Below are 12,116 nucleotides of genomic sequence, written 5' to 3' on the forward strand. Positions count from 1 at the left end.
GTAAGTAAAACAAATAAAACAGTATAGTAGAAGAATGGAAATCAACTATTTCCTTCCACCCTCTCCTCTAGAATGGATGCAGAGTCAAGTGAGGGCTCCTCTGCCTGCCTAAAAGAAAGGCAAAATTTTAGACCAGAGAGTTCCATCCCTTTTTGCACTGCAAAAATCTCAGAATGCCCTCATCCTAACGATGCTTTCTGGCAATTCCAGTGACTGCTCAGACTCCCAAGGGTGAAAAGCAGAGACAGCAATGATAACATCACCAGCAGCAACATCTACATCAATAGCTACCATTTATTGCGCCCTGGATGGTCAGCACCTTACTAATATTATCTCCTTTAATTCCTACAACTATATGAGGTAGGGACTATGATTATACCCATTTCACATATAGGGTATGTCTGGAAATAAGGTCTCAGGAGCCCAGAAAGCATAGAATTAAATACCCAATGGACACAAGTGCTTTAATTAAATATATCAATGTCTATATCTATAAATAACACATACATGCGATAACAAATAGAATAGTAGGTCTTGATGAAAAAGTCTCGAAGCTCTCTTCTTTAAACTGGTGGCCTCACTCCCAGAGGCACTTATCCCACCCAATTGCTAAGAAATCTGGGAAATGTAGTACAGCTGTGTGGCCAGTTAGACGACATATGTTTGGCGAATAAGTAATACTCTGTATGGGTTAAGAACAGGCCTCCCCATGTGAAATATTTTGAACTGAAGGCAATCAAGACACTGCAGGCTTAAGAGAAATTCTTACCTCTCCTTTAAAGAATTTAAATTAGGGGCCTTGCCCTGATAAGAGTTATCACCACTAGTAACTTTATGATACATCTGTACGGCAGAACAAACTTCTATTTACTAAACATCTGCTCTTCTTATTTTGCAATGACCCTTTTAAGCCCTCAAGGCACTTTATCTCATCCCTAGTTCAGAATGTCTTATATACCTCAGTCATCCTGTCTCTGAACCTCTCCTGCATGTGAGGTCTCTGGTCTCTGACTCTATCACGTATGTGGGGGTCCTGTATTTCCATACATAATTAAGTGTAGCTATTTCTCTTGTTAATATATCTCATGTCAATTTATTTATTAGACCAGCTGACAGAACCTAGGAGGGCAGAGGAAAGTTTCTTCCTCCCCACAGTCCTTACCATAGGGTATTTTCTTTGTCTTTTTCAATACATATATATGTGCACACAAATATGACTAGGATTATATTGTACATTCATCTTATTACCTCTGAGCATTTTCCCACATAATTCTTTGGAAACAGGGCTATGTGATATACAATTAAATAGATCAGAGATGCTCAATCTCAGCACTATTGACATTTGGGTTGGGCTAGATCATAAATCTTTGCTTCAGTGGGGCTGTCCTGTGCATTGTAGGATATTTAACAGCATCTCTGGCATCCACCACTCAGGTGCCAGTAGCACCCCGTTCCCAGATGTGGCATTAAAATTGTCTCCAGACATTGCCAAATATCTCCTGGGGGGCAAAATCACCACAGCTGAGAACCAATGAGCTAAGTCAATAATAATTTATATAACTACTTCCCTTTTATTGAATAGTTGTTGCCTTCTTTTTTGCCTTTGTTTTATTGTTTTGTTTGCTATTGCATCTTGCTCTGTGATAACCATCTTTTTACATTAATTTGTACTGAAGCAGTCATCATTTAAGAGAGAGTCTCAGAAGCGAGATTATTAGGGTCATAGGCTATGAATATTTTTAAGTCTCTTGATTCATTCTGCCAAGTTGCTTTCCAGAAAGGCTCTGCCAATTTATTTACCCACCTGCAAGGTAGACTTGCTTGGTTTTTAAATGATTTTAGTTACTTACTATGAGAAAAGTGGTTTGTTACTTTCAAATAACATTTCTTTGACTAATAGTCAAGTATATATATTACGTATCTTCTGCATCCTGTCTGTAGTAGCCTTGTTAATTTCCCAGCTGCTGTTTTGTTTTTCTTAAGGATTTTCGGGACAGTTGCTTGTTGAAATCAGTCCATGACATTTCCAAAGTGAATAAAAATTTCTATTAAAATGTGGCTTTCCTCTGACACTGTGTACACACTTGCTTTAACTTGCTTTTTAATCACAGCATCCCATGTGACTAGCTCCAATATTTGGACAGCTGTTATTTCTCTTCTTTGGTTAAAAAAAAAAATCTGAGACTTCTAGGGAATGACAGAAAGTGGACGAAAGGGTTTACTTTTATCCCAGTGCACAAAACGTTAGAGTTCTTGCTTCCGTAGTGAGGTCATCTTGTGCCCAAATACTATTTCAGACTCCCATTCTGTTGTTCTGTCTGCTAGGAGCCTCCCATGATGCAGGAACCAACCGAACCAGGACTTAAAATGAATTCCTCCTCGCCTCCACCCACTTCCCCGTTGTCTCTGCTCTTTGCAGGCCATCGTGGCCACTGTCACCTGCAGTTGGAACCTGCATGCATGTGCGTTCCAGCCTCATTCAAATGGGTCGCTCTCCTGCAACAGGAGGACAGAGTTAAACCAGCGGGCTCCCTGCTGTTTTAGCACCACGACTGGTTGGCAATGATCCGCCTACCGCAAATCTCCGTCCTTTCACGCAAAACATTATTAGGCCTTCTAGAGTTCTGCCTTGATAAAATCTTCTCTAATACAATAAACTTCAATACATGAAATGTTTGCCTGCTCCACCGCTCTCAGTCCTGAAGCCTCTTCTGGCTTAAATGTCCCTCAAGTGTACAATCTACTGTTACCGTTTATGTAACCCTCGGTTCAAGTAACACGACGTGTTTTCAAAACAATGAAGAAGCACAACATGCACTATCAAGGGCTCGGAAATGTCTGGGAATGCAGTAGCCATAGGAAAACTGCCAGGGTCTTAGCGCTTTTCTAATACCTTCGGAGAAGGGGAAATTCTTCTCTTAGGAGACAGAAGGAATTTAAACCCCGGACACTGTTAAACCATTAATTAACTTACAGGCTCAAGCGGGAGGCCTGAGCCAGAAAAGCGGTGACTGGGACGAGTCCGCTATGTCCCCCAGAGCATGACAGGGGTGCGCTTCCAAGGAGCAAGTGGGCTGATTACTGACACCACCAAATCCGTCACCACTTCAGATTGGAAAGTGCCACCTGTGCCCTTCGAAGTCATTCGTTACCCACAAGTAACTCCGGTCAGTGTTGGCAACCTTGGCTGCAGGTTGGAATCACCTGGAGAGCTTTTGACTTGGTCCCACCCGCTGAGGACTTGATGAAATCGGGGTTCTAAGGCTCCCTGGCTGACTCTAACGTGCAGCCCTGGTTACAGCTGCTGAATTAAGTAAACCAGCTGCAGCGCACATGTGAACAAAAGGATCCAGGACTGTGGACTGGGGCGATGCTGCCGAACACTGGGTGTCCTTGGTGTAGTGACCCGGGCCTCAGTTTCTTTACCTGCACAATGGGTCATGACTAAGACCGCAGAGCCCCTCCAGCTGTAGATCTCTTTCGGAGAGCCTAAAAGCCTACTCCCCTCTCTCTCCACGCCCCCCACCCGGCTGGCTTTTCCGGTTTCCACGCCCGTGGGCCTTGCTCGGGGGTCCCAGAGGAAGCCCCCAGTTTGGCTGGCGCCTGGGCGCGCCTGCTGCGGGTACCAGCCCTGCTGCGGGCTCACAAAGCCCCCGGTGCTGACGTCAGGGCCCCTCTCGGCTCGGCCGGCCCCCAGTGCAGGCGGAGCCCAGTGGCTCTCCCACCCCAGCCGGAGCCAGGAGCCAGCTGCCAGCCCAGCAGCCCAGCGCAGCCCGACCCGACCGGAGCCCAGCGCAGCCCGCACACGTGCCCGCCCGAGCCGCCAACTCGCACGGCCGCTCGGCCTGTCCTCGGGGAGCCAGCGCCCCTCCCGCCCATCTCCCACCATGGGTAAGCCAGCGCGCTGGCCCCGCGCCACCGCCACGGCCCGCCCGCGCCCGCCCGGTGCAGGTGCGGCCTCCCGGGGCACCCTTCCCGAGCTGGCCGGGCGGAGGCCGGAGGTGGGAGGGGCGCGGTGCAGGTGTCCGGCGCCCAGGTGCCGTCCCTGCCCCAACCTGGGGGCGTCCCCCGCCCGGGGCTTGCCGCTCGCGGGAGGAAGGAGCGGGGCTCCCAGAAGGGTGGGGAGAGCAGACGGGGTGTCCCAGGCGGCTGTCTTCTGCTTTCTTTTAAGGGGTGGGAGAGTAGCTAGCTTCTTGCCCATTTGCCGGGACGCTCGCCCTCCCTGTCACCCGAGCTCTGGGCTCAGAGTTCGCTCCTGTCCCAGCCTGCCGTAGTTCGGTTGGCCCTAAACCCACGTGAAACAAATGCCCAGTTCCCCACGCCTCTTGGAAGACCCCATTTGAGAACCAAGACCCTTGAAACAAGGAAGGTGGGAGGGGAGAGGGACTGGACGGGACAGAGGGTTTCTTTTCTTTGTCCCAGTTCCAACTATCAAAATGCAGACCTGGGCTCAGGTGCAGACAGTGTGCCAGGCGGGTGCCAGTGCGATTGGGGCTCGACTAATAACAGTGAAAGCCCAGCTCTGGAGATGAAAAATCTCCAGCCTGGGCCGGGGAGGGTGTTAGGTGGCTGTAAGATTCTTTCTGTCACCTCCTAACACCCTGAAATGCTGCCTCAGCAACATGTCGTTGAAGGGGTTCTCTATGGGAAGGGAAACTCGTAGAGGGGGGTGGAAATAAACTGATTCTGCTGCAGCCTTGGAAGTGTCTGAGCACCGTGCCGGGAAAGGGTGTTCTGTCCCTGCTCTGTTATCTTTCTCTAGTGGCTGACAGACTCCAGCCACCAGTGCCACAAAAGCCACAGACTGAAGACCCATCCGAAGCATTCCTAATGAGGCAGCCAGTGGCTTTAACCATTGCTGGTTAATAGTGAGGGCTAAGGAATTAATTCCCTGCCGGTTCCCCACCCACTATCCCTAGCCCCGTACTCCCATCTACAAACCCCTCTGCGACTGAGTATGGGTTGGCCTGTGCATGTGGGGGGAGGTAATTTTGTGCTGATATTTTGGAGAGGGATGGTAAGGAGGGCACAGTATTTTTCATTTAAAAGGAAGTGCAAAGAATTTTATAGTTAATTTTTAAAAAATTTACTACGTGATCAAAATACAAGAGGAAATAAGACCCCTGCATCCAACAGGACATTTTCTTGCCAAAGAGTTAGGGGAGAGCTAGGATAAACTCCTTCTAGAAAGGGCAGAATTGCAGAACTGTAACTCTGGTTCCTACTTCTCCAGATGCCCCCATGTGAGTAGTCACATCACTCAACTCAACGCTCCCTTTCAAATGAGGCTCATATGCAAAACTCGGGGCTGCTGCTCAGCCCGTAACTGCCTTGGCAATGCTGGGGGCATTAACTAATTTTCTTGGAATAAAGTTATTTCTGGTTTTTGAACGCCAAACATTGGGATTTGTACAGGTTAGAAATTGAGCCTCTAATGATCATGCAGGCACCTTCTTGAGAATGGCTTTCACAAAACCCTGGGTTTAAGTGAGGGTTTTATTTTTCAGTGGGTGTGGAAGTTCTCATGAACAAATGCCCAAAGCAGAGGCCTGTTCTCAAGGAAGTACTTTGTGTCTGGGACAATTGTTGGTTCTACACTTCAGTTGCCAACTTATGTTAATTTGTGCATACTTTACTGATTCTGCCTGTATCCTTGGTTTTAGTTTTTAGTTTTTACATAAAAAAAGAAAGTTCCCTTCATGCTGAAAAGAAAACGTACTGATTTTCTTTGGTAGGTTCTTAGTAAATACACCACAGGGCCATGAACTGGTTTTATTTTTCCAGTTGTATTCAATTACCCAACATACCCGATGAATGTTTTCATTGAAATGATGTAATGCTGGGAAAATTCTGACCATTGGCCCATTGAGTTGGGTCTTTGGTTCTCATGCACGTCACTTCCTTAAACTGGTATCAGTTAATTTCCTGGTAAAATGGGGGAGGTTCATGGAAATAAAAGCCGCTTCAGACTCTAATTTTAAGGTATTCAAAATCTTTAAGTGGAAAAAATAATGAGCAGTGGTGGTGTGTATTTCAATGCATCTTAAAAGAAAACACTTTTATTGTTGAGCCAATTGATATTTTTATGACTTTGTAAAGATATAATTCACATACCATTGCAATTGGCATGTTTAAGTGTACAGAATTGTGCAGCCACCACCACTAACATTGTCATCACCTTAAAAAGACACCCTGGACCCATTAAAAGTCACTCCCCATTCTCCCCTCCCCCCAGCCTGCGCCAGAGCAACCACTAATCTACTTTCTATGGATTTACTGGTTCTGGACGGTTCATGTAAATGCAATGAGCCAAATGATGTTTGCAGTGTGTTTGACTATTCAGTAACTTTGGTTGTTTTGCACAATGGGAAGATGTTGATGTATTGTTTGTATGCAGTACACCAACTAAATGAATATGATGAAACTGATTATTTCACTGGCTGAAGAGTCCCACATTTAGCCATTGCTTGTGCACAAACACACATTCTCAGTGTTACTCTGGTTTTATCTGATGGGAGCTCATGTTGCCCAACAGAATTTTGATTCTGTTACCTTATTCATAGGCCTGAAGGCAGAGCAACTGACTGGATTCAATGCAGTAACCTCTTATAAGGCATGTGTGGGGATATCCATCCTGCTTTAATACGGATCATGTATCCAGAGAGAGAGGCTAATTTTGTTTCATTAGTTGCCTATAACTTTAAATGAAAATTGTGTATGACATGATCTTTGTTTTGACCCACTTCACTGTAAGGAAATTTATGGGAAGATTATGAACTTAATCACTTCACAAAATAACATTTTAAAAAATCTGGTTTAAAGCAGTTCTTTATCTGTAATGTGCATATAGGCCATCTGTGACCTTGTTAAAAAAGCAGCTTCTGATTCAGTGGGCCTGGATGGGCCTGAGTTTCTGTTTCTAGTAAGCTCCCAGGTGCTGCTGGTGCTGTTGTTTCCGGGACCAAGAAACAGGAAAAGCAGGGCAAGCCAGAGGCCCAGGTGCCCACCCCAGTAATTCTGCTAACTTGCTGTGTGACCTTGAGCAAATCATTGTCTCTTCTTAATCTCAGTTTACTACAAAGTAAAAGATTTGATGAAATTATTTTGGGGGGCTCTTACAGAGCAAAATGGATGTAACTTAGAAAAAGAAATGGGAGGGTAATGTTATGCTTGAAAAGCATGAGAAAGCAGCTCCCTAATTGAACACTATTTGTTTCCACGAGGCCAGCATCATAGGCATCATTTGTAGTTGCACTGAATGCTGACATCTTGATGTGCCTGCCAACAGGACAACTGGCCTTTCTCCAAGGAGACCGGTGGAGGAGTGCTTCCAGCTTTGGCTTCTGCCCTCTTCTCCTTAGAGCTGGCTCTTCCAGAGAGCTTTTCCTCACCCACCCCCCAGAGGGCCAAGGCCACCTTTAGAGGTGAGACTACGAGGAAGCACACTGAGGCCCCACGCAGACGGTGTCTGGTTCTGGGAGTTTGCTCAGGAATTCAGATGCAATCAGAAACAAAGGAATGGTATCCTGAGGAGCAGATGGGCAGGAAGTGTCCCAGAATGTGCTCGCCTCCCTCCCTCTGAGTGTAAAGATCTAGCAACAGCCCACCCTCCTCGGTCTTGGAGAGCACTCCCTTCTAATGTTCCGTGCAGGCTGAAATGTTGAAAAAACCTTGTAGCCCAATAGCACCCTGTACTGTTTGTGACAAACATTAGTTATTTAGTGTATCTTTGCTCCAGAAGAAGCTGTTGCCCAAATCACTTGACCCGTCCGAGGGTTTCCTAGAGAACATCCTTATCTGCTGTATCAGGGGTCAAGCAGTTAGGTGGCTTTAACTTTGTCTTGCCTGCACTTTTTTTTGCAACTATTTTTCCAAGTGACTCCTCTTTGTTAAGACTTTCCAAAGCAATCGACCTGGTTTTCAAAGAAATAAAAACTCTTTTTTTTGGCACTCATATTTTATTAGTTTGTGTAATATTGAATTGAATTTCATAATTAAAGTAACAAGTACAACTGGCATAAACAGTTTTGGGCACAAACAAGTGACACTTCTTAGGTATACAATTCAGCTGGTGGGAAAAGTAGTCCAGTGATGTCTTGAGAATAGCTTTGAGGTCAAATTCTGTGGACAATAGTCAGTGTAGTTTACAAAAAGAATAGAAAATATGGGCTCACTTGGTGAGTGTTGGTAAAAGTGCTTCTACTGTATTTTTAAGCCAATAACATCCATTTAATAATTTTAACATGATTTTTTGGGTTACTATTAGCTGGCTTGTTAGTGTTTTTCTTATGTCTTCTTTTCTGTTCAAATACCAAATTGGTCAAGAACAAAGATTGTTTTATTCATTGTTGTATCCCAGTGTTCATTCACATGATTGGCGTATTGTAGGTGCTCCACAAGTATTTGTTGAAAGGATAAAGGCTTTATCATATAAAATGTACTTTATTAAGGCCTATCAACATTATAAATGTATAGATTTCAAGATATATAAGATATTTATTTATTATAAACTATGATAGACTACACTAAATTAAATAGGGCAGATGATATTAATTATTGTTCTTTAATAATATTAATACTTTTAGTAAAGATATTCACAGAATAACAGAACTCAGAGCTTGAAGTCACTTTAAAAGTAATTTGATTGCTGCAGGCGAACACAGACACAAAAACAATTTAAAGAGCAGGTTGAGTGTTATTTCATTTCTTATTTTGCCTTTAGCTTTTTTCTTTTGAGGTTATAAAATATTTTTCCTCTCTCTGGTAAAAAACACTTCCTTCTTGTCAGATTTTTGAAGTTCAGGGAAGCTTGGAGTAAAACACTGTTTCAGTGAAATCATTATTGCCCCGAGGATTAAAAGGTAACAACAGTCTTGTGTTTCCATTCTCACCTTGTACAAGTGGGTTGAATGAGTACCCACTGCAGTGCCGTGCAACTAGCAAGTGCCAGTCTCTAAACCTTTGAGTTGCTGTTACATGCCCATCGCTTCGAAGGCTCTCAAATATAAGACAGGTGCTCACACTGTGAGCATTCAAAGTCCTGCTCAGATGAGCTAGGTATTGTGCTAAGTGTTGAAGCAAAAAATAAACAAATAAATAAACAAGACCCAGCCATGTCCTCAGATCCCCACAGTCACTTCAGAGTGGCAGATAAACAGTTATAAGAAGAAGTAAGCACAAGAGCCTATAGAATAATTTCCTCTGTCTGAGGGGCAAAAAGGGGGTGGGTGGTATTTCAGAGAGGGGTTCCTGGGGGAGGCAGTTACCTTTGATCTGAGTTGGAAAGATCAGGAGAATGACAGGGGTCAGAGTGTGTCCAGGAGAGGACATCCCAGGCCCTGGGTACAAATGTGCAAAAGCAGGAGGCATGGCAGAGGGTGCAGCTTGGGCACGTGGAGGAATTGGGCAAGGCCTGAATGTGGGGGAAGTGGGAGAGCGGAGATAGAAGAAGGTCACCCTTTTGGTCATAGAGATCATGAAGGGATCTTAAGCAGGGAAGCAACAGCTGGAAGGAAGTGACATTCTAACCGAGGAGATAAAAGAAACCCAGTGTGAGAGAATCATTAGTGTCTAATTGTAAAATTCCAAATAAAAGTCTAGAAGAAGTTCTGAGAAAGGTAAAACCTTCTAGCTTACATGAAGCTTCTGGTGGAGACTTGGCTTTTAGGTGTGTTGAGAAGGGTGGAGAGGATTAGGGTACACATGAAAGACAGGTAGGAGTGAGCAGGGTTTACTGTGTGACCCTGAAGAACCTGGCCTGGCCATAGCAGAGGGTAGGTGTCGGGGGTGGGGGAAAGTAGAACATAAGATGGGGGTGGCACAGGAAGCCAAATGGGGAGTAACGCAATGTAACTGATTACAAATGGACACACATAAATGAATCTTGCAAAAATGTTTTTAATCTTGTCTACTGCTTCCTTCCTTTCAAAAGATAAGTTGGAGAAGAAAGGAAGCGTGAACCTTTCTGGGATAGACAAGGTGACTCTGGTGTGGTTCGAGAAGGGCTGGTGAAATGGAACCCGGTTGTTGTTTGTGTATGTATTTGATTATTATTTTTAAAAGTGGTATTATTTCTTCCTTAAATTTTTGAAAGAATTTACCAGTGAAGATATGTGGGTCTGGAGTTTTCTTTGTGCAAATGTTCTGAATTATATTTCTTTAACAAAGATAGTACTCTTCAGATTTCCTCTTTCTCCTGGTTTCAGTTTTGATAAGTTGTGTTTTTCCAGGACTTTTTCCATTTTACATAAACTAACTTTATTGGCATAAAGTTGTGCATAACATTCTCGTGTTATGTGTTTAATCCTCTTGTCTGTAGGATCAGTAGTGATATTCATTGTTAGTGATGTAGGTAATTTGATAGATGAGATGATCACTTAACTAAAGGAGTGAATTTTCTAGTAATTGGAAATTAGGATTTTAATGTCTAGAAGTAAAATTTGCTTACTTGGTTAGAACAAAAATCTGCCAAGGGAAAAAGTGTTTAAACCTGACCTTTTTAGTTTTGCTTTTAATTGCTGTATATAAATCAGTACATTTGAACTTGGTGTGGCAAAGTCTATTGTAAATAATCTTGAGTTAGAGTTATTGCATAGTATTTACTTGTATATTTATTTGTTTTCTGTCGACTGTTCAATTATACTTTGTTCTTTGGAGCAGCTGGAGACAGATACTAAAATAAAAGAAGTCTCTTTTCCTTCCCTTTCAAATGTTCTGTTGGGTGAGGGGCAAAATTGCCCCATTTTGAGAATCATTGCTTTAGAGTAAAGAAATTGAAAATGTTTTGTGCTGCACAATATCATAAAATCTGAGTAGTGGCATTGAGGACTTGATTGAACACATCTGCAGAATGGGAAGATCTCTGGTTTAAAAGGTGTTATCCTTCAGAAAGGAATGCTTTATTTTTCTATAGGAAGGAAGTTTTGTTTGTTGTTTCTTACGTTTTTTCAATATTACCAGAGATTCTGGAGCTATAAGGGGGAGCCCTTTGGACCACCTAATTCACTCTTTCTTTGCAGTAAAATGGCACCTAAACCTTCTCAATAATGAGACCAAACACCCCCTCGAATAGAGTGCCTGGCTTTCCTTGGCAACTTTTTCTGATGTTCAGGGCACTTTATCTTTGAAAGGACTAAATCAATATGACGTTCATTTTGCTTATTAAAATCGTTTTCATCTTTTGTTCTCTTCATTAAGTAGAAAGACATCAAGGATCTAGTCCCATTTCTTAACATCCTTAATAACTTTGGTGGCCTTTCCAAATTTAGAGTTCATCTTAGCTATAATAAAATCTACCCAGATTAAGCCTTTAAGGCAACCTTCCTGCATGCTCTGCTCCATCTTAGGGTCCATAGTTGTGACTTCATTATGTTTTCCATGTGCTTGAGAGATGCAGGAGTTGTTAAGAGAAAGGACTGGTTTTTCCCTTGTTGATCACAGAGCCCCTTTACTGACAGTCTGTAATCTCCTTGCTCCTCCCCTTCCTCAACTCCTGCCCACCAGTGGAGACCGTAAGTTGCTGTTTTCTAAGAGATCTGAGCACGGTTGCAAAATAGTTCTCGTGTAAAAAGAGCAGGAGTGTCGGAAGCAAAGGTTAGAAGGAGCCTAGAAATTCTGCTATTTTCTATGTGCATCAGGCCACTTTTTTAGGTTTAGGAATGTGGTATTTCACATTGACTCTTTGAAAAGAATGCTTAAATGGTGATTTTAAAATGGCAGCTTAGCCTGGCTGGGCGTGGCTCAGCAGTTGAGCATCAACCTAGGACCCAGGAGATCACAGTTCAGTTCCCGGTCAGGGCACATGCCCGGGTTGTGGGCTCGATCCCCAGTCAGGGGTGTGCAGGAGGCAGCCGATCAGTGACTCTCTCATCATTGATGTTTCTCTCTCTCTCTCTCTCTCTCTCTGAAATCAATAAAGATATATATATTTTTTAAATTTTAAATGGCAGCTTAAATTCAGGCATCTGTTCCTTCAGACAAGGAGCAATATAATTAGCAGAGAAATTCAAACCGTTAAGATAACTTTTATTTTTTGCAGCAATTTAAAAAATATTTTTCTTTTAATTTTCTCACATGGCATATTCTGACAATTTTCATGGTAAGTACAACAGAATTAA

At 43.4% G+C, this 12,116-nt stretch overlaps 1 protein-coding gene across 3 annotated transcripts in view; it reads left to right on the forward strand.

The window, feature by feature from the left end:
- Positions 1 to 3,724: 3,724 nt before the first annotated feature.
- The window catches only part of GPM6B (glycoprotein M6B), a 128,652-nt gene continuing 120,260 nt past the window's right edge, over positions 3,725 to 12,116 (forward strand). For 2 of the 3 annotated variants that reach the window (XM_081125206.1, XM_081125207.1), the window contains exon 1: positions 3,730 to 3,891. In XM_081125206.1, the coding sequence (XP_080981332.1) occupies positions 3,888 to 3,891 (4 nt within the window). In that variant the 5' untranslated portion in view covers positions 3,730 to 3,887. Of the gene's footprint in view, positions 3,892 to 12,116 lie in introns of all 3 variants that reach the window. The other variant, XM_081125203.1, reaches the window with a different exon arrangement.

This window comes from Miniopterus schreibersii (assembly GCF_964146895.1).
Source record: "Miniopterus schreibersii genome assembly, chromosome: X".
In the NCBI taxonomy this organism is placed as follows: Eukaryota; Metazoa; Chordata; class Mammalia; order Chiroptera; family Miniopteridae; genus Miniopterus; species Miniopterus schreibersii.